At 36.2% G+C, this 24,355-nt stretch overlaps 1 protein-coding gene across 3 annotated transcripts in view; it reads left to right on the plus strand.

Moving 5' to 3' along the window:
* The window catches only part of BicD (protein bicaudal D), a 75,852-nt gene that overhangs the window by 33,662 nt on the left and 17,835 nt on the right, over positions 1–24,355 (plus strand). For all 3 annotated transcript variants that reach the window (XR_010949758.1, XM_067766974.1, XM_067766973.1), the window contains 5 exons: positions 20,710–21,075; positions 21,135–21,272; positions 21,516–22,372; positions 22,697–22,914; positions 22,990–23,241. Coding sequence is in view for 2 of the 3 variants with exons in the window: in XM_067766974.1 (XP_067623075.1) it covers positions 20,710–21,075; positions 21,135–21,272; positions 21,516–22,372; positions 22,697–22,914; positions 22,990–23,241 (1,831 nt within the window). In the remaining variant the exon portion in view is untranslated. The remainder of the gene's footprint in view (positions 1–20,709; positions 21,076–21,134; positions 21,273–21,515; positions 22,373–22,696; positions 22,915–22,989; positions 23,242–24,355) is intronic.

Consider the following 24,355-nt stretch of genomic DNA (forward strand, 5'->3'; position numbering starts at 1 on the left):
CCCTATTTCAAACAGAGACGTTTTTCAATAAATATTTTAGATAGTCTATTCTGAGACAGGTTTAGGTTAGGTTAAACTGGCCGGCCCGTGAGTATTTACCTCACATAGATTGAATGAGTTCATAGTGTAACCAGAAGTTTGCTCGAAGACCAAATTGAAAAACCCTTCCAGAAACCAGGACTATGTTATGAAATAACACCAACCTCTTGGCAAAAACTAGAAGCTTTCTAGGATCTATACAACTTGCTCCTTCTAGATCTGATAGCTGTGCCACTCCTAATTGCTGGAGTCTTAGTCTAGCGAGTGCAGGACACGAGCGCAAAATATGCTCGGCCTTTTCCTCCTCCAACCCGCATTTCTCCTATCAGTGAAAAGACCTAAATTAAAAGCATGTGACGCTAGAAGTCAATGTCCAGTCAGTATACCCATCATGAGCTTACAGCCCCATCTTTTCAATGATAAGAGTAAATTTGTTAGTCTAAGGATGTAGGGCCTGCACATGATCTTCGACGCTGGAAAGAACCGCGCTTGGTTCCACGTCTTGCCTGCTTGTTCAATAATTTGTAGCTCTCGCCTTCTTATAATCTCGCTCAATCAGATTGGACGAGATTATGTTACATGCTCCGAGCAATGTGCCCTGTTTAGCTGGTTCATCCGCTTTTTCATTTCCATCTATTCTCATATGCTCAGGAACCCAATATAGATTATAGTTCTCCTATCCCAATTCCCTCCAGGGATTTATTACACCCTAACACACATTTGGATGTTGTGCTATGCGAGATTATTGCCTTAATGGCTGTGTGTAAAAATCGACGCGACTGCAGTTTAAGCTATTTTCCATCAGTGTTTCAACCACTAAAGTCATGGTTACTACTTCATCCTGAAACACAACTACAGTGATCTGGCAGCTTGTAGAATTTATTTATTTTCAGATTAGCGCACTATACCACAGATCCTACTCCTTTCATTGCTTTGGAATCATCGGTTTACACGTGTATCGCCTCGACTGCCATTTGATCGCCTTTGTATCAACCTTCCACCTCTGTTGTAGCTCTAAGAGACCCATCGAAGCCGAGGTATGGAACTAGGTGGTCTGTTCGTTCTATATGCGATGACGTTATTATATTTGCATTAAGTCTCGTTGCAGTTGTTAACGTTATGTTGTTCGCCTTCAGGTCTGCAGGGGGAATGTGCATAATGACATAAAGTGCAGCCGTAGGAGCCGTTTCAGGGCTCCCATTATGCTAAGCATTGAAAGCCTCTACTTTTTGGGAACGATACTTTGTTATGTGGCCGTGCACCAAACAAGGACTCCATGGTATAGGACAGGCTTTACGATCGTTGTAAATATCCAATGAGAGAGAGAGCGATAAATCCCCCATACACCCCAACATTCTTTTACATGCATTAAGTGCCGTCGAGCCCTTCTTCACTTTCACCTCCACTTTAAGCTTCCACGACAACTTACTGTCTACAATGGTTCCTAGATATTTTGTACAGGATTTCTCCTGCTGTATGAACCATCCTAGTATAGGCATAGTTCAATTCGGAACCGTATACCTCCTAGTAAACAATACGATATCCGTCTTCTCCGCATTGGCGCTCAACCCCACATAAGATGCATGTATTTCCTGACGCGCCCGATTCACCAAACAGGTAATTGTTGAAAGGCACTTTGACATCGGCAACGTCATCTGCGTACGCCGTAAATTTGAATTGTTCTATATTCAACCGTCTGAGCGGTTGGCTGAGTACCAGCATTCACAGCAGAGGTGATAATACCCCTCCCTGCAGCGTGCCCATGTCTACCGATTTCTTGGCATCATACAACCCCCACTGCGTAGTTATATTCCTGCAATTAAGCATGCAGCCGATCCATCTGGTAATGGCTGGATGTACTTTAATGTACTGTAGACACTTCACAATCGGCTGTTTAGAGACATTATTGAGAGCCTCGGCAATGTCTAAGAAGACTCTTAAAGCGTAGTCCTTACATTCCAAGGCGCTTCAAGGGACTCTTCACTACTACATGACCATTAAAAAGTAATTTCCCCGTTCGCTTTCTTTATTAGTTCCTGGACTTTATTTTCCCTAGCTAGGACTTTCCTTAACCCCTCTGTTTCGGTGGAGCACTCGATGTATCACGTTCACAGCTCCAAATAATATTTATTTATTTATTTATTTATTAGTCTACAAATTTAACAAATAATCAGACTAAATATAGTTACGGATTGCAGATAAATTACAGAAGCATACAGAGTGAATCAAATTTATATTAGCCGTGTTTTTTAACACGCGTATATCCGTTTACGCTTAAACTTTATATGGACTGCTAAGCGACAAACTTTAAATACACCTCTGAAATTGCTGCGCATAAATTTTGTTCTACTAAATTTCAATACGCATTATACTCAGATGTAACTGAAATATGTGTCTTTGTTTCACCCTCTATACTAATTCTATGTATTCTATGTGTGTCCACAATTCATCGCAACTGATTCAGCTATATGTTATACCCTCCTGTGTCTCCGCTTTTCGGTACACCCTGTTGCTGTAGCTAGTTGTTTAACCACAGCCGCTAGATGGGTCTCCTAAGCATTATCTAAGCGAGGATATGCGTTTTTTACGCGCAAACGAAACGTATACGCGTGTAAAAAAACATGGCTATTATAAAATCTGTATATATGTTATTAAATCAGTGGTCGGGATGGACTGTGATGCCGGGCAATGGGAATTGATTATTAGTGCTGTCGGAATGGACGTGATTTCGAGCAGCTGATGTATATTTAACACACAATAAGTAGGGCTGCGATGTGTGGGAGGTTGGAAAGGACGTGATTCCAAGCCACCCAACCAAATCATTGCGTATTTTAGGTAGTCAGTAGATATTTTTTTATTACGTGGAGTGAGTCACACGATGCAATGTTTTTGCAGTGCTCATTGAAATCAGCACACAGACAACGAAGAGGTTGTTGCATTTCAAAATTCGATCTGCATGTGCTTATATAAAGCGGTTGAAATTGTCTAGATGGTCTAAAGGGAACATTAAATAAAATTTCACCAAGCAGAAACGGGCTATTTACCACCCCTCTAATAAGTTTTACTACAAATAACACACCTGTCATCTCTTTACGACTCGCAACGTAGGGAGCTGAATAAGGTTTAAGCCGCAGGAGTAGGGAGGAAGAATCCTTGAGGGGTCTCACGGTAAGTCCCTTAGCGCAAAAATCAGGAATTGCTGGATACTGTTGTAGGGTCACTGACTACCTCTGTTGGCTATTTGCAAATTGCTTTGCAGTATGTAACAAAAGCAAATTGTATGGCATCCTCCCCACGCATTGTGGTGCGCATTTGCATCCGCACCTATGACCAACCGTAGGCCGGGTGTTCTTCAAACAAATTCCTGTAGAAGGCCTTTGACAAGCTGAGCCATTTTTGTAGCGGGAGCCGAGGTAGTGTAATATTATATTATTTCCACTTTTTGTATCCCCTGAAAGTTAATATTTTTACATTTTTAAATTTATTTTAATGTGCAGCCGGTATGTGTTGTGTGTAAATGTAACAATTTTCTTAAGCTTTAAAATTTTTATTGTTAAATCTCGAGAGAGAGCGCTATTTGAAAACTAATTTTAAGAGCTTTGTTCTGATTAGATTTTTATTAATATCCAAGTGGTTTTTCAATTCGAAAGCGCCAAAAGTAAGAGGGACTTAGTAAATTTAAAACACAGCCAAAATGGTTTAATTTACTAACATTTTATATTTTTTCCTGGCATTTTTGTAGATATCTTTATTTTATTATGCTTCTCAAACAACCGTTAAAGCAATAACACCAGACTATAAAAATAAATATTGAAAAACTCACTGTTTGGCTTTATTATTTACCAAAAATATCCACTATTTATTTGTTTAGCACGCCTACACATGTCAAATAACAACAATGCCTCTTGAAATTGAGCGTAAATACAGAAATATTTTTATACTCAGCTGAGCAGAGCTCACAGAGTATATTAATTTTGTTCGCATAACGGTATCCCGTAACGGCATAAACTAAACGAGATAGATATAGACTTCTATATATCGAAATGATTTGGGCGAAAAAAAAAACCTTTAGCCATGTCCGTCCGTCCGTCCGCCCGTCCGTCTGTCCGTAAACACGATAACTTGGGTAAAACAATAACAAGCTCTGAATAACAAGCTGTACAAAAACTATTTAAGTAGTACGGAGAGAAATATTAAATCTAATCCGAAGAAATTTTGGAACTTCGTGAAATCCAAAAAGGCGGCCTCAAGCATTCCCACGTCGGTTGAGTACGATAATAACTTCGCTACTACCCCATATGAAGCAGCAAATCTGTTTGTTGACTTTTTTAAGTCAAATTACTTGTCTGATGTTGGAGAGTCTCCTGATTTCTCTGGCGATATTCCGTCATTTCTTAGTTTCGGTACGCTTCAAATTACCGCTAACGATATTACGGAGGGTTTAGTTTGTCTCAAGCCTTCTTCTCAGAAAGATTGTGATGGACTGTCAGCAATGTTCCTCAAAAACTGTCCAGCATTAGTTACTCCATTGGAGATTATATTTAATAAATCCCTTTCTTCAGGGACGTTTCTGAACGATTTAGCGGTCTTTACCGAATTCTGTATTTCTTCGTTTTCGTCAGGACTCCAGGTTGATTGCATTTACACGGATTTTTCAAAGGCATTGGATAAAGTCTCTCATACGATTCTATTACATAAATTGGTATGCCTTGGATTTCATTCATCTTTTTTATTATGGCTCAAATCATACCTATCCGGTAGAAGTTGCGTAGTTACCATTGATGGTGCACTCTCGAACCCTTTTGTTGCCACTTCAGGCGTTCCTCAAGGAAGCATTCTAGGTCCACTCCTTTTTATAATTTTTATTAATGACATTAGTGAATGCTTTTCGCACTCAAAATTTTTGCTCTATGCTGACGATTTAAAAATTTTTTCGAATGTTCGTGACATATCAGATGCCTTTCATCTGCATACCATCTATGTAGATTGATGGTGTGAGAAGCCACGCCTCTCCCTTAAAATAAAGGAATGTTTTCATTTGACATATTGCATGCGTCTAAGCATCCTCGATACATCGTATCGGATTGCTAATGATGTGCTGCAAAATGTAACAGAGTTTAAGGACTTGGGAGTGGTATTTGATGTTGAGCTTACTTTCAACTGCCACATAAACTTAATACTCTCAAAATCGTATTCCGTTCTCGGCTTCATTCGTCGCAACTCCACGGAGTTTTCTGATCCCTATACGTTTAAGCAACTATTTACCTCTCTTGTTCGATCACACTTAGAGTATGCTGTTTTCATTTGGAGACCATATGATCAACTCTCGATAAGTAGAATTGAACGAGTTCAAAAGGTCTTTCTATAACACGCTCTACGTCCCTTAAGGTTTGAGGAGCCTGTCCCGCCCTACGATTCTCGGCGTTTGCTAATTTGCTCTCTTTTCTTTTCTCTAGCTTTCCTTTGCTTTCAAGGCTATTAATGGCATTATTGATTGCCCAATGTTTCTTGAGCGGATTACTTTTAATATTTCTCAGAGAAATCTTCGAAGTTCTACCCTTTTTATTTGGAAAACTTTAGAACAACATATGCTAGCAAAGCGCCTATTGCTCGTGCACTAAGAGAATTATATGCTCTGTTCTCTTCGTCAACTAAGCTTGACTTTGCACTATCAAAATCGGATTTTGTAAGAATTGTAAATTCAATTTGTCTATGAGATATTACAATCAATTACAATACATACTTCTTCTCATTTGCGCGAGATTATTTTACATTATTCTAGTCTGTAAGGTATCCTGGACTGTAGACTTAATTTAAATAAATAAATAAATAAATAAAATTTGAGGTATCTTAACGAAATTTGGTATGTAAGTTCCTGGGCACTCATCTCAGATCGCTATTTAAAATGAACAAAATCGGACTATAACCACGCCCACTTTTTCAATACCGAAAATTTCGAAAAACTGAAAAAGTGCGATAATTCATTACCAAAGACGGATAAAGCAATTAAACTTGGTAGGTGGATTGACCTCATGACGCAGAATAGAAAATTAGAAAAATGTTGGACAGTGGGCGTAGCACCACCCACTTTTAAAAGAAGGTAATTTAAAAGTTTTGCAAGCTGTAATTTGGCAGTCGTTGAAGATATCATGATGAAATTTGGCAGGAACGTTACTCCTATTACTATATATGTTCTAAATAAAAACTAGTAAAATCGGATGACGGACACGCCTACTTAAAAAAAAAAAATTTTTTTAAATAAAATTTTAACAAAAAATTTAATCAGCCCAATTCTAAACGAAAATTCCGTGCGAGTTTTTTTCTTCTCCCATTCCTCGTATTCTAAATAAAAATTCCTTGTGAGTTTTTTCACTTCCCCTTTCCTCCTATTCTGAACAATGTTCGAAAAAGCGGAAACCGGTTATGGGAGAAAAGTGGGTATTATGAATGTTAGAATACGAGGAATGGGAGAAGGGAAAAAACTCGCACGGAATTTTTGTTTAGAATCGGCCTGATTATGAATGTGAGGGAGAGGGAGATTTCTCTGCCATTTCATAGGAGTTTTTTCACTAGTTAAATTAAAGGGAATGCATCAAAATAGTTAAAGGAAATTGGTTATTTTAAGAAAGAACACTTATTTGTACATTTGTGCTAAAATATGTATTTACATTCTATCACAATATACTCACTGTTAATACAACATCAACAACCACAATATTCTTTATTTTAAGTCGAAAAATATATCATAAGCAACGGAAGAGCTTTTCGCATATTTGATGCAGCCATCCAGAAATACATTTTGGCATATAGCGAAAGGCGAACTCAACTCGACTTGGCCGCCAGAAAATTGCTTTGCAGAATGAATGCAGGCAACTCCGGCGGATTTGTGTTATCCCGCCGGTCTTCTTCTTATGCTCCTCTGTTGATGTTGCTGTGGCACAAATTCATTACTCATTTCAGTGAATAACACATGAAATGCAATACTGTGCATTGTTTATATTTTATTTCTAAGTTTCAAACAAATTTGCAACAATAATTAAACTTCAATTTTTTTAAACGAAATAAGAAATGCGCAACGAAATTTCAATTCACAAAACAGCTGACTTCGAAAATTCGAAATTCCTATTCCCCAATTATTCTTCTCCCTAGGAGAAAAGAATTGGAGGAATTTTTCCGCGGGAATAAAAAAATCCGCGAGAACAAAATTCCGCGAGAATATTTAGAATTGGTCTGAATATCTTTACAGTATATAAATAAATTATGATAAATATGTATTTCTTCTGCGACTTATTAATTCCTATAGAACATAATTTGTGAAAACTGGCACGAGGTCAGGTGTATTAAATAAAATTGAAGAAGAAAAACTTTTTCAAAAATAAGCTTTTATTATTGGTTAATAAAATTAACTAAAAAGTAAAAAATAAATTGACTGAAATAATTGATTGAAGTTCATTGTAACCTTAAACGATAATTAGGCTTTTTCGTCTGCGACAAAAAAAGCGTGTTAAATTTTGATGGTATAATTAAGAACATTTAGGACCTCCTTTTCTTGCTATCACAATTTCACACGCTTTTATTAGAACAATTAGTAACTACTGTGATATAAACTGTAAGACTTAATGATTTAGGTGTAAAGTTTTAATGTTAAAAATATATAATTATGTACAATATGGAATTTTTTTGACGCAGACAAAAAAGCCTAATTATCGTTAAATGTTACAATGAACTTATAAAGTGTTATATTTCTTTACAGTCAATTTATTTTTTACTTTTTAGGTAATTTTATTATCCAAAAATAAAAGCTTATTTTTAAAAAAGTTTTTTTGTTTCATTTTATTTTTTACTTTTTAGTTCGTTTTATTAACAAGTAATAGAAGCTTGTTCTTAGAAAAGCTTTTTTCTTAAATTTAATTTAAATATAATTTTTTTTTAATTTTTAGTAGGGTAAAATATTGTTTAAATTAGTTATGTAATCTTTACTTAGTTATTTGTAACGTTTCTCATCCTATTCATTTCTTTTAATGCATCAACATTACAAGGTTTCTTCGAAGTCAACTTTGAACAGTCAAGTTCTTCTATTCGAGTGTTAACTAACTTAAAATCATATTTTTTTGTGACTGCCTATGTCGCGTTCAGTTTACAACTACTCATTGCAGATCTCTGCTCTGTTCTATCGCCAAAAATCTGTAAAGCAAAATCAATTACGCAGAAAAGTATGCAACGAAAAGTATGCAACATTTAGCGATAACAGCCTAACTTCTACGTTTGTTGCATACACAAACAAAGCGAAGTTACCTGCGTTCTTGAGGACTTAGGCTTTCATTCCCTTGTGAATACAAATCTTTACCGATCACTCTGTTATCGATTAATTTATCGAATTCTCGCAAAGTTATATTGTATTGTCATCGGAGTTATATCTACATGTGTGCCAAATTTCAGCTCAATCGGACACCGGGAAGTGTATCAGCCAAGTGAAAGTAAATAAAAGCTTATAAAAAAGCTTATAATAAAAACACAACGTTTTTTGTTTTTTCCCGATATATTTCAACCTCCTTCGGAGATCGTCTTCAGGGGCTACAACAAATATTGTATAAAGAATTTTTAATAAATATAGTAAACACTAGAATTAACATATATATATATATTGTATATATATTGTATATATATATACATATATGTATATATAGATAAATAAACTATATTTTATTTTATTTAAAGAAAATATTTATTCACATAAATTGTAAAATTCGAATACTATTTTTTTGAAGTATTAAACAATTTTCTTGAACAAAATTTTATACGATAAAACAAAAAAAAAATATTCACATTAATAAAGTACAAAATTAATAAGTGAAATTTAAGAATAATATAAACCGTATAATATGAGTTCAATTTTACTGATAACAATTAAAATTGAACTCATATATGTATGTATATTGTTGTAGCCCCTGAAGACGATCTCCGAAGGAGGTTAAAATATATCGGGAAAAAACAGAAAACGTTGTGTTAATACACCTGACCTCGAGCCAGTTTTAACAAATTATGTTCTAAATAAATTATCTCAACATTCAACTCCAATAATGACATGGTGCAACAAAATACAAAAAATAAAAGAAAATTTCAAAATGGGCGTGCCTCTGCCCTTTTTCATTTAATTTGTCTAGAATACTTTCAATGCCATGAGTCGAAAAAAAAATTAACAATCCTCGTGAAATTTGGTAAGGACATAGCTTCTATGATGATAACTGTTTTCTGTGAAAATGGGCGCAATAGGTTGAATCCACGCCCAGTTTTTAATCACATTCGACCGCTCGGCCGTTAAGACGATAACTTGAGCAAAAATCGATATATCTTTACTAAACTTAGTTCACGTACTCTCTGAACTCACTTTATCTTGGTAATAAAAATTGGTGAAATCCGCCCACTTTTTCGATATCAAGAATATAGAAAAATTAAAAAATGCCATAATTCTATACCAAATACGAGAAAAGGCATGAAACATGGTGATTGGATTGGTTTTTTTGACGCACAATATAACTTTAGAAAAAGCTTTTTAAAATGGGTGTGACACCTACCATATTAAGTAGAAGAAAATGAAACAGTTTTGCAGGGCGAAATCAAAAGCCCTTGGGGTCATGTTAGGAATACAGTTCGTGGTATTACATATATAAATAAATTAGCGGTATCCGACATATGATGTTCTGGGTCACCCTGTTCCGCATTTTAGTCGATATCTCGAAAACGCTTTCACATATACAACTTAGGGCCACTCCCTTTTAAAACCCTCTTTAATACCTTTAATTTGAACACATATCGTACAAACACATTATAGAGTCATCCCTGGCCCCCCTTTATGGTGATATCTCGAAAAAGCGTCCACCAGTAGAACTGTGGCCCACTCCCTTTTAAAATACTCGTTAACACCTTTCATTTTATACCCATGTCATACAAACACATTCCAGGGTTACCCTAGGTTCATTTTTCTACATGGTGATTTTTTGACAAAGGATGAAGGAAAATCATTCCAAAAAACGTCACCCTTGGTCTACAATTTCGGACTCATATTGGACTAATAATTTAGACCTCTTCGAAAATATTTCAGGGGTGATTTAAAAAGAAAAAAAAAACGATAAAGAAATGCGTTCAAATTTAACCAAATTTTCATATTTAAAAAAAATAATATTCAAATAAAACAAATTGGTAGCTGAAGAAAAATAGCAAATGCAAGTTGCTCCACTTTTTAGTATTACCATTTGTATGTATCCATGAAAAAGACATTTTGTCTCCAAAGCTCTGAGTATGTATTGTTCGGTTACACCCGAACTTAGCCTTGCTTCAGTTGAAACACCCGCACTACTGTAATGCGTCCATATGACCAAAATTGTGGTACATAAATCACATTATTGATATTTTTCAGTTATAAAATAAAAAACTACTCAAAACTAATAAGAGCTTACCCGCATAGCTTGGCGTTTCCGGGCACGACCACTCGAAAATGTTTGACTTTAGTGAGGTTGATTCCGCAGAACACTCGTGTGTGGCAATATTTACTTTCAGACCCTTCTCTAGGCTTTTTAGTCGAAACAGGTACTACTTTAGCCTATTACAATAGCCCGAGCGAAGTAATCAAGTCACGCGTTTTCCTTGGTAGGTCGTCTCCTACTTCCGCTAAAAATAGTGTAGGCAAACGAGTGGAACGCCATTTTTCCCTAGCTTTATGTCTTCTCCAACCCAATTGTCTACCTCATCTACGCGTGTCGAATCATGTTTCTTTAGCAGCCTATGGCTACCCCAAGTTCGTCATGGATACTTGAAGGTTAAATGTGGTCATATCAAATCGTTCCCGAGATGGTCGGCCTTGTACGTTAATGGTGCTTGTTATCGGAACATACCGGATCTATATCCCGCAAAGGACCACAAAACATCGATAAACATTCGGGGAGTGTCTTTATGGCTACAACAACAACAACATCCACTTGTTTTTTCTGGTGGAGCTTATGTTGGCTAATCCCGAATTTATCTAACTGGTTATAACTGGTTAGTTTCAGTCGTAATACCAATCTAGCCTGTTTACATAAAGCATTTACATATAAATTACAATGGTGAACAGAACAAAAATCCAGCTTACGTTATCAGCGATAACTGCCGTCTGGAAGACCAAATGAGGCGAATCCAATCTCAATATTTTCTTTCCAACTCACTGGATGTCTTCCGTCCTCTGTTGCTAGTGTCCATTGCCGATAGAATCATCTTTTGGGTTGCAACATTTCTATTCATTCACATAGCACGACCTAGACAGCGAGGGCGTTGGTTTTTAATTTGCTGCTTTATGCTCAAAGCCCATTACTTTCTTGGCCGTTTGGTTCTTATTCATGCTTTCTGTCTTCCTCACCCTTCCTTTTTCCTCCCTCTTTTACGCATTCTCTATAAATATTTTGTTACGTTATTTTGTTGTTTTTCTCCTATTTCACTACTTTTCCGTTTGCAGATTAGTGCCCTTTACTCTTTCCCTATGCATGCATGTATTCACGTTCCCCTTTTTCTTGGGGAATTCCGATTATGTTGCACCTTCTGCTAACGTTCGTATCGCTGAGCTGTCGAATAAATAACTCCAATATTCAGTCAATTATACTTCGATATCACGTACTTCACAAAGCGTGTTTAAATCAAACTGATTCGTCATTCCTCAGCTTGCGCTGCTTTTATACTCTCTGTTGCCTCGCCCGCACATTTCTCCTAGGGTCTAGACGTTTCACCTTCTAGAACTGTTGTATCTCCTGCTTGGTAATTGAGCTATATGCTTGTGTATGTATGAGTAACAACTTCGGCTGATGACTACATGTGTGTGTTAGATATCTCTTCACTTCGAGCTGCTAGTTATGTGTGTGCATGTACATAAGTTTGGCTACTCACTGTATTTGTTGTTGTGATTATTTACTAACAGCATAGTGATGCCAATATTCGTCACAATATTTTTATCCTCCCTCGCCACCGAAGGAGGAGAAGCCGATATATAACAAATTTGAGTTTTCTATAGGAAGTGGAGTGGTACTGTTCACTTTCCCAAACTTGCATGCTAAATTTTTTTCAAGAATTCTGTATTTTTTATATATTTTAAAATCGCCCACCTTTCCTTTCTTTTCCCCACTTATTTATATCTCATCTATTTTCGTATAACTCTCTTCTCTCCCATATCCCTCATGATCACTATACCAAAGGACAGGATGTGTGTACATATGCTCGAACTAGAGATATCTGAAAAGGGCGTGACACCACTCACTTTCCCGAAATTGAAAACTACTTTAACATTAAGATACATACACCTAAACTTGTCTTAACACTAACCTAAAGTTTCCCTTTCCCTACCCTATTTTTATACTCAGCTGAGCAGAGCTCACAGAGTATATTAATTTTGTTCGCACAACGGTATCCCGTAACGGCATAAACTAATCGAGATAGATATAGACTTCTATATATCAAAATTATCTGGGCGAAAAAAGAAATTCATTTAGCCATGTCCGTCCGCCCGTCTGTCCGTAAACGTGATAAGTTGAGTAAATGTTGAGGTATCTTAATGAAATTTGGTATGTAAGCTCCTGAGCACTCATCTCAGATCGCTATTTAAAATGAACGGAATCGGACTATAAGCACGCCCACTTTTTCGATATCGAAATTTTCGAAAATCCGAAAAAGTGCGATAATTCATTTCCAAAGACGGATAAAGCGATGAAACGTGGTAGGTGGGTTCACCTTATGACGCAGAATACAAAATTAGTAACATTTTTGGACAATGGGCGTGGCACCGCTCACTTTTAAAAGAAGGTAATTTAAAAGTTTTGCGAGCTGTACAATGAATACTTGGGAGCTGAGTATGTAATGTTCGGTTACACTCGAACTTAGCCTTCCTTACATGTTCTCTCTCACATTACATCAAAAATCAGTTTTTATACTCAGTTGAGCAGAGCTCACAGATTATATTAACTTTGATTGGATAACGGTTGGTTGTACACGTATAAAGGAATTGAGATAGATATAGACTTCCATATATGAAAATCATCAGGATCGAAAAAAAATTTGATTGAGCCATGTCCGTCCGTCTGTCCGTTAACACGATAACTTGAGTAAATTTTGAGGTATCTTGATGAAATTTGGTATGTAGGTTCCTGAGCACTCATCTCAGATCGCTATTTAAAATGAACAATATCGGACTATAACCACGCCCACTTTTTCGATATCGAAAATTTCGTAAAACCGAAAAAGTGCGATAATTCATTTCCAAAGACGGATAAAGCGATGAAACTTGGTACGTTAGTTGAACTGATGACGCTGAATAGAAAATTAGTAAAATTTTGGACAATGGGCGTGGCACCGCCCACTTTTAAAATAAGGTAATTTAAAATTTTGCAAGCTGTAATTTGGCAGTCGTTGAAGATATCATGATGCAATTTGGCAGGAACGTTACTCCTATTACTATATGTATGCTTAATAAAAATTAGCAAAATCGGAGAACGACCACGCCCACTTTTAAAAAAAAAATTTTTTTAAGTCAAATTTTATCAAAAAATTTAATATATTTACAGTATATAAGTAAATTATGTCAACATTCAACTCCAGTAATGATATGGTGCAACAAAATGCAAAAATAAAAGAAAATTTAAAAATGGGCGTGGCTCCTCCCTTTTTCATTTGATTTGTCTAGGATAATTTTAATGCCATAAGTCGAACAAAAATTTACCAATCCTTGTGAAATTTAGATTCTAGGACAGTAACTTATTTCTGTGAAAAAGGGCGAAATCGGTTGAAGACACGCCCAGTTTTTATACACAGTCGACCGTCTGTCCTTCCGATCGGCCGATAACACGATAACTTGAGCAAAAATCGATATATCTTTACTAAACTCAGTTCACGTACTTATCTGAACTCACTTTGTATTAGTATAAAAAATGGCCGAAATACGACTATGACCACGCCCACTTTTTCGATATCGAAAATTACCAAAAAACGAAAAAAATGCCCAAATTCTATACCAAATACGAAAAAAGAGATGAAACATGGTATTTGGATTGGTTTATTGACGCAAAATATAACTTTAGAAAAAAACTTTGTAAAATGGGTGTGACACCTACCATATTAAGTAGAATTAAATGAAAAAGTTCTGCAGGGCGAAATAAAAAACCCTTGAAATCTTGGCAGGAATACTGTTCGTGGTATTATATATATAAATAAATTAGCGGTATCCAACAGATGATGTTCTGGGTCACCCTGGTCCACACGCCTTCACATATACAACTACCACCACTCCCTTTTAAAAGCCTCATTAATACCTTTAATTTGATACCCATATCGTACAAACACATTCTAGAGTCACCCCTGGTCCACCTTTATGGCGATATATCGAAAAGGCGTCCACCTATAGAACAAAGCCCCACGCCCTTTTAAAATACTCATTAGCACCTTTCATTTGATACCCATATCGTACAAACAAAGTCTAGAGTCACCCCTGGTCCACCTTTATGGCGATATCTCGAAAAAGCGTCCATCTATAGAACTAAGCCCCATGCGCTTTTGAAATACTCATTAACACCTTTCGTTTGATACCCATATTGTACAAACGCATTCTAGAGTCACCCCTGGTCCACCTTTATGCCGATATCCCGAAAAGGCGACCACCTATACAACTACCACCACTCCCTTTTAAAACCCTCATTAATACCTTTAGTTTGATACCCATATGGCGATATCTCGAAAAGGCGACCACCTATGGAACTAAGGATCACTCTCTTTTATAATACTCATTAACACCTTTTATTTGATACCCATATCGTAGAGTCACCCCTGGTCCACCTTTATGCCGATATCCCGAAAAGGCGACCACCTATACAACTACCACCACTCCCTTTTAAAGCCCTCATTAATACCTTTAATTTGATACCCATATCGTACAAACACATTCTAGAGTCACCCCTGGTCCACCTTTATGGCGATATCTCGAAAAGGCGTCCACCTATAGAACTAAGCCCCACGCCCTTTTAAAATACTAATTAACACCTTTCGTTTGATACCCATATTGTACAAACGCATTCTAGAGTCACCCCTGGTCCACCTTTATGCCGATATCTCGAAAAGGCGACCACCTATACAACTACCACCACTCCCTTTTAAAACTCATTAATACCTTTAATTTGATACCCATGTCACAAACACATTCTAGAGTCACCCCTGGTCCACTTTTATGGCGATATCCCGAAAAGGCGTCCACCTATAGAACGGAGACCCACGCCCTTTTAATATACTCATTAACACCTTTCGTTTGATACCCATATTGTACAAACGCATTCTAGAGTCACCCCTGGTCCACCTTTATGGCGATATCTCGAAAAGGCGTCCACCTATAGAACTAAGGCCCACTCCCTTTTAAAATGTTCATTAACCCCTTTCATTTGATACCCATATCGTACAAACAAATTCTAGAGTGAACCCTGATCCACCTTTATGGCGATATCCCTAAATGGCGTCCACTTATAGAACTATGGCCCACTCCCTCATAAAATACTCTTCAATACCTTTCATTTGATACATATGTCATACAAACACATTCCAGGATTACCCTCAGTTCATTTTCCTACATGGTTATTTTCCCTTATGTTGTCACCATACCTCTCAACTGAGTATGTAATGTTTGGTTACACCCGAACTTAACCTTCCTTACTTGTTATTAATAGTCTGCCACCAAATTGGTTCCTGATGTGGCATAACTGATACAATTAGAGTATCTATCTTTTTATCAAGGTGGCAACCATGAATACTGCACCCACATCAGTGGGAAAAACTATTATTAAACCCTGTACCAGGACATCTTACCGGCCACGCTTCACAGTCATACATTTGATTTGGCTCCTAACTAAATTACGTATAAACATGCAGCGACTCACGTTTCAGCTATAGGCACGGCATATCTGTTATAGGCTGGTTGCGGTAGTAGCTCCTTTAACGGTATTACAATGGTTATTTACTTACTTACTTATGTACTTGACTAGCCTAGCCGACGAATGTTTAACACATACATAGATGAAACACTTTAAAACTGGCAATGTAATCTAAAAAACGACAACAACCCGTAAAGCAATTAATTGTATACTGTGAATTTGCTGTGCGACGTTGCGGTATTTGTTAATTGCTTTTTTACCTCGGGTGGTGGGCAAAATACTTCAGGAGGATTCACGAAAATGTAGAATTTCTATCCATCATTATAATTTTTGTTGCTGGGGTGGTTAATTTGTGTCCATAATGCTGTTGTTGTCTTTAACCAGTGTTGTTCTCTTACCAATTTTGGATTTTTGTTTGTTTGGATGAATTCCTTGGTGTTGAAGCCTGCAATGGAAATAAGTTGATTTTTTTCACGGATTTTAGTTGTCTCGAAAATTTGTTTGACTACATTGTTGCTTGGTGCGTCAAAGCTGGGTACTTATCTAAGATACCAATAAATATAGTCGTATTGTCTAACAGCAAAATATCTGAAAACTGTCAAACAATTTGTTAAGAAGATAACTAAAGGTGTTTTTGTCTAATGAGGGAAGATCACTACTCTAAAAACATTATTAGTATTGGGTCTTGAGAAACTGTAACATATGGCAGAAATCTTATAAGAAGTCAGTAATCATATGTTCTGATTAATTCGCAATGTGTCATACATGATATGTGTGTATAAAAATATGTATAGTGTGTATTATTTTTACTTTCAGGGCAGCAAGGTGCATTTACGGGACTAATAAAGTAATGCGTTTCGCATAGTTCAGAATGTGGAATAATGGTAGATAAATAATTAAAAAAAATATATATATATACAAAGAAAACAAATGAAAATAAAAATTAATGGCAAACAATTGCAATTGTTCTTTTAATGCAATTCTATCCTTACAAAATGTCTAAAGTACTCCTTTGAGAACAATGTGCTCAATCATAAATAAAAGAATAATTGCTACATTAACAAATATCCTTTTTCAAGAATACCTTTTACTATACGCCCTCACAAAATCACCACCGCCAAGATGTCAACACCTGTTTCCAACGTAAAACTACTAAGAATTTTTTTCCAAAGTAAACACACACGAAATACCAACATTCAAAGTAATCACCGTAATTTGGGACCTCAATCTGCCAACAGAAGCAATGTTTAATTAACTAAAGCAAACAAAAGCGACATTTATGGCACCCAAAACATTTCAACAACAGAGTACTACCCAGCGCAGCGGATTAGTTTAGCTCATGAGCCCCGCTTCCCACTTACACTCACATTGATAAGATTTTGCAATTTACATACATAAATACATTCTCTCAGGGATACATATTAAACAACAATTCATGCGCCGAGCTGTGAAATGACAAAAACTTAAAAATAACTAACGCGGCGTATTAATAGTTAAAACGAGTCAACACTTTAAACCCAAAATGAATTGGCTCATTTTCAGTTTGCCAACTATTTTCCAACAAAAATGAAACAAAAAAGTCAAAAACTGGCGCATGCATTACACGCCCATTAAAAAGTTTTAATTTTTTACTAGATCAAAATTGTTTCAATATTAGTCTTGAAATTTTTGTGGTTTTGCTATACTTTGGGAGACGGACTTATGCACATGCAAAGCTAGATTTTCCTAAAGGCTTATTACTTCTCTAGACTGACATTTTATTTGGGGGAGGGGGAGGGGCGAATATAACAATTTTTGTCTGCCTAATTTGCGCTAAGAGTTTGCTATATCGGAGAGTACACAAAATTTGTTCGAGCAATAAAAAAAAATCATACGAAAATTATCAACTGCACGCATGAACAAGGACGAATCATGAGGCCTCCATCTCTCTGAGACTAACGCAAGGCTCACAAAAGTTTCTGTTATGAAATATAACACAATGAGCTTACAGAAGAGATTTACAAGGTATAATCGAAAAAGCTGCCGCCTTGTCCGTCGTGATGTCACGTTGTTTAAATGTTTCCCAAAATTATTAAATAAACTAAAAATTGCTTCAAATAAATCTTTTCATACATTTAAAGCAATAAGGGCAACATCCGCTTAATTCATACAAATAGACAACAATGGTTAATTCTTTGTAGTTCTATAAATAGAACAAAATCAAAAATACAAGTTTCTTTGAAACCGCCACAACAAGATTACATACAAATTATGTACTGTGCAAAAGAAAAAAATATGCAAGGAAGGCAATTGGGATAAAGTTTATAACAACTAAGGCATGACGTGCTGAATGCGTTTGTAACACTTCAACCATCGTAGGAGTGCGGGTTAAAATCCCACTCCCGGGAGAAAAGGCTTTGAAGAGATTTACAAGGTATAATCGAAACAGTTGTCGCCTTGTCCGCCCTGATGTCACTTTGTTTAAATTTTTCCCGAAATTATTAAATAAATAATGAGCTTAAAATAAGAGACATTATAGATCTCTTATTTTTAAATTTACTACCTATTTCTTACATATTTTGTACCGGTTATTGGCATATGTATGTACAAATGGATTTTGCGAGACCGTTTTAAGGTAACCATATAAATTTCGTTGCAGAACAGTTGAGCGCAATATAAAGGCTACCGTGTTGATAAGCACCTAGAAAAGTTACACAAGCTCATGCAGGTCAATACACGAGTTCTATGAATAAATGAGCAAGTTTATAAGGATGTTATTATTTTTGTTAGTATGAACGTGAGCACTGTAATGCTTGTAAATTGTATAAAAATTTTACCAGTTACTAGTTTCTGTTGTTTTCGTAGAAAGTCCACATGAACTTGGTTGTTCAGCAAGTACATACATATGTATTTGACATTACTACGTACATACTCACTTGAATGAATTCCAAGCGTAGCATATCTATGTGCGGCACGTTGGCAAAATTATAACTATTTAAGTACAGAGCCACAGAGACAGAGAGCTGAGATTTGCCAGATTGGACAAATATTGCATGTAGTAATGATAAAGAGACATTCAAACATTTAATCTCACATGTGCATGCGCAAGTACGCAAGATGTATGTAATAAATTTAAGAATTGCAAGATGCTCGTTCATGTAGTACAAAAGCAATAGTAAACCGAAAGAGTGATAGTATGACGCTCAGGAATCTGTTTGATAAAGGATTGTTAAATGTAATATTGTAATTTGAAAGGAATCGCTTAGTAAACTACTCTGCGCTCATTCGAGATTTTTAAACACATGCACATGTTTGTCGTTGTAAGCATGTATGTAACATGCCTGCAATACCGTCAGTGTTGTAACAATGAAAACACTGTGACCTGCTCACCATTTACTGTAAATTCAAGTCAATTTTAAATCAAATTACGTTACTATTTACAATATAATAAAGGTATGAGCCTATGTAAAGGCAAAGAGAGTGTTTGACGCATGGTTGATGCAGCATTTCCGACACCGGCAACATGCGTATGCCGTAGTACCATGATTTTGCTTTTCGCATTGGTCAGAAGTGGAATAATGTCAACGAGTTGTTGAATCTTTTCTTCTATCTGGGTTTGTGTGATTAAAAGCTAACCAATAGTTATACTACTAAGCTCAGAGCATAATGCTTTCGCTTAAATCTTAAAATCTTGGAGGAAAATAAAATTTTAGTAGGTAGGGAGAGTAAAAAATGGCTTAGTTTTAGTAGTACTAATACTTGGTTTAAAATATATACTGTGGTAACTTTTTATCTTATACAAAAGTACAAGTCAGTAGAACTACAAGAAAAGTTTGACGGCCTTCCGGTCGCAAATTTTAATGAAGTAGAAGTTGAAAGTTTTCGTACTATTAATGAAAGTTTTTTTGTACTTTAGTACTGAAATACTTTAGCATTTGTGGAAAAAGCCAAATTCGACATATCTCCACATAAGAAAAGGCAAATTGAATGAACAAATGGAAAGGAAAACTCACAGAAAAAAGAAAGAGTGGGAAAAAAGAAAGTGGGGGAGGACGGGAAGACGGTTAAGTAAATGGAATCAGCGGGAGAATAAGAGTAAAAGTAAGAATAAGGGGAGTAAGGGGCTAACGAAGGGTAAAAATATTAAGATAAAAAAATATTAAGAGCAGGAAAAGTAAGAGGAATTGGGGAGTGAAAGGGTAAAAGGGTTAGGGAAATCGAGTTGGTTGATTAAGGTCAATTAAAATACGCATAGTGCACGGAAATAAGAGAGAGAAAAGATGGTAAGATATAGGGGAAGCAGGTGTTCGGTTAAAGTTCTAGGATTTTATTTTCAGGTCTTTGGAGTATTTGACCGTATATCGCCAACCGCGAGTTTTCGTATTACAGGTCTCTAAGATACTCATTCGAATCTTCATAATATTCTTCCCAATTGCCCGTTATCTCATTGACGCCAACGGTTTGTATCCATATTACCTAGTCACTCAGTTCCGTGGAAATAATGCCGACACTTCAAGTTTCTCTTTAGATAAACATTTGTTTAAGTCTTTTCCTGAAAAGATGCATTTATCGCCTTCACACCGGGATTACTGCCAACCGCTGTTCACGACCGCTGTTGTCGACCTCTTGGGAGAGAAAAATAATTCATAAAGAGTAGTCAACAATTTAAGTTGGTTTTGAAAGAACTGATTCCATTTTGAGAATACATATTTTAACAACCGAATATATTCTGTATTTTACCAAAACTTCCTTTTATTCACTCCAGGCATTGGCGAAATTCCAAACTTCACAAAAGGTCACTACAAAAACTGGCATTGAACAAGAGGAGTCATTGCTTACTGAAACCGCAGCGCTCGAGACCTCATTAAATAGTAAAATTTTAGATTTAGAAAATGAAACGAAACAATTGCGGCATGAACTTGAAAGAGTTACCAACGAACGTGATCGTATGCTGCAAGAGAACGCCGATATTGGGCGTGATAAATCAGACAACGAGGTAGAGAAGTTGCGTCTTAAAGCCGAATTGAAAGATTTAAAGTTTCGTGAGACACGTATGCTAACAGAATATACAGAATTGGAGGAAGAAAACATATCGCTACAAAAGCAGGTGTCGAGCTTGAGGAGTTCACAGGTAAGACGAAATATTTTTAACTCGCCAGTAAGACAATAAATATGTAACATCATCAATAGGTTGAGTTTGAAGGTGCCAAACATGAAATACGACGCCTTACCGAAGAGGTAGAGCTACTAAATTCGCAGGTCGATGAATTGGCAAATTTAAAAAAAATTGCCGAAAAACAAATGGAAGAAGCTTTAGAGGCTTTGCAAGTGAGTGTCGAAATAATATTTTTTGAGGAAGTGGCTATTCGTCCGAAAAACTGTTTTTTTATCGTCCAGAGTGAAGGTTAAATAAAGAAAAACAAAAAAAAAAAAAAATTATAAACAAATACGAAAATTCGTTTTCAATATTTTGTTCTGAATTTAGCGGACGAATAGTTATGACCTCTTTTTTGGCCTCCTTTTTTGAGATTAGCTTAAAAATGTTTAACATTAAATTTTCATCTCAAACAGTGTGAACGTGAGGCAAAATATGCGCTCAAGAAAGAATTGGATAGTCATTTGAATCGTGAGTCCATGTACAAGATAAGCAATCTAGCATATTTACGTAGTAATATGGATGATAACATCAGCGCTAATAGTGATGGCGAAGAAGAAAATTTGGCTTTAAAACGACTTGAAGCCGATTTGACTACAGAACTGAATGCGACAGATGGCACCAAATGTGATCTTTTCTCAGAAGTGCATCTGAATGAATTGAAAAAATTAGAAAAACAACTGGAATCGATTGAAAATGAAAAAATTTTACTCACAGCCAATTTGCGTGAAGCACAAACTAGTTTGGATAAATCACAAAATGAAATACAAAATTTCATGGCACGTCTAGCTCTGCTCACAGCGCATGTCGATGCCTTACTGCAGTTGAAGAAACAACTCGATATCAAAGATGATTCCATGGAGGCAGTTAAAAGGCGAAATGATGAAAAAAATATACGACAGCAGCTTTTGGATATATTATCACAATATAATAGCTGGTTTACATTATCCTCCAAGGAGATTGACGGTCTTAAGACTGATTTAGTTGAACTACAAAAAGGCTTCAACTATACTGACGCAATGACAACATTACGTAATGAAGTCACAAATTTAAAAAATAAACTACTCTCCACTGAGCAAAAGTCATTAGATCTGCAAAGTGATGTGCAGATCCTCACAAGTATTTCACAAAATGCCGGACAAAGTTTAGGTTCGGCACGCTCCACATTAGTTGCCTTAAGTGATGATTTGGCGCAACTGTATCATTTAGTTTGCACCGTTAATGGTGAATTACCAACACGTATTATGCTCGATCCAAAGAGTGATGATATGAGGTATTATTAAAATTTCATGTTTCAAAATTTTTTTCATAATATTGTGTGGAGCACTAGATTTTGTGGGCGGAGTAATGAAATAAGCTTTCAAATTATTTGCCTCTTTACTTGTTATTGATATAGCCTAGCCTGCTTGTTATTCTTCGCTCACTCTCATGTCCATTTCTCTAACGGGAACGGCTGTCTGAGATGTGAGAGTGATTCACTAGTGACTTAGAAAGAAAAGAAAGAAATTTTCACCACGAACTATCATTATTCCGCTCCAAACAATGTTGCTGAAATTATTGCACTGTCTAAATAAATGCGTATTTCTGTATTTTTTAGTTTCGAAAATGATTCCCTAACTGCCATACAATCGCAGTTTAAATCCGATATTTTTGCTACCCGCTCGCATACAATTGAAGACCTGCAAGGACTAGCTGATTCTGTAGAAATAAAAAAATATGTCGATACAGTGAGTGATCAAATTAAGCATTTGAAAACCGCTGTGGAGCATACAATTGAACATAATAAGAATAAAGTGCGGGGTGATGCTTTTGAAGGTGTCTTGAACAATTTTTTAATCTTATATAAGTTTTAAAATTTTTTCTATTTTTTAATTTTCTATAATTTTACAGCCGACAAATATAACCGGGAAGAAGTTGAAGAATTACAAGAACAAATTGTACGCCTTAAGGGGTTGTTATCATTGAAACGTGACCAAATCGCTACATTACGTACTGTATTGAAATCAAATAAGCAAACAGCTGAGGTCGCGCTCACTAATCTCAAATCGAAATATGAGAATGAAAAAACAGTAGTGAGTGAGACAATGGCCAAATTGCGCAATGAATTAAAAATACTCAAAGAAGATGCAGCGACATTTTCAAGTAAGTTGTGTTGAATAATATTGTGCTTATGAAGGGGAACTTCTCAAAGATTTCGAACATGATCTCAAAATATTACTGAAAATAATCTCGAATTGATGATCTCGAATTGTTTCCGAAAGCATGTCCGAAATGATCTCGAAATGTTTCCGAAATAGTCCCGAAGTAATCCGAAAGCAACTTCGAAAATGTAGTGCGAAAACCTAAAATGATTTCGAGAAAATCTCGGAATAATACTGAAAACAATCCTGACATAATTCCGAAAGTATTCGCGAATGATCTCGAAATAGTCGCAGAGCTAAATCGGAAATAATCCCGAAAGCGATCAAAAGATTTCGAAAACAATCGTGAAATTATTTTGGGAAGCTTCCGAAATATTGCCATAGGTATTTTGAAACAGTCTCGAAATCATGCCGAAACTGTCACAAGATAGTCCCGAAAGCAGTACCGCAATAATGTGAGTGTTTTCCCGAAATAGTACAGAAGTTATTTCGATATAGCTCCAAAAAGATCTTAGCTTCGAAATGATCTCAAACAATTGCGAAATAAATTCTGAAATGGTCACATGATTCCGAAGGAGTTCCCGAATCATCCTTAAAAGGATGATCGATAGATACCCCAGAAACAGTCCGGAAAACAATGCCAAAACGATACAGAGACAATCTCGAAATTATTCGTAAACAGTTCCATATTATCAGAAAAAACAATCCCGAAATGGTAGTCTCGAAATGATCATAAAATGCGCCCGAAATGTCGCCGGACGTTCCTTCCTGGCGGGAAGTGAATGGTATGTATATGATCAATTAACTCACGAGTTGCTCACTTTTCAAAAAGAACCAACAGGGCGACATTATATTCAGAAAAGGAAACGCCATAAATTAAATATGGTTTTATGGCGATTTGTAAACACAATGACCTCGGCCTATTTGATGTGAATTACCAAATATGATTGGTCTTGGCCAAAAATAGTCTCAGTTGTGCTAACTTAGAAAATTTTGGCGTTTTACGCTAGCCACCTTTTTACAAGATAAATAATCAGTAGATCCTTTTAAAGATATATGGCCAGTAGATCCTTCTAGGCTATTGGCGTGCCGAATTTCAACAAAATCCGTCTTCC

This window comes from Eurosta solidaginis, chromosome 2, assembly GCF_040869045.1.
Source record: "Eurosta solidaginis isolate ZX-2024a chromosome 2, ASM4086904v1, whole genome shotgun sequence".
Classification (NCBI taxonomy): Eukaryota; Metazoa; Arthropoda; class Insecta; order Diptera; family Tephritidae; genus Eurosta; species Eurosta solidaginis.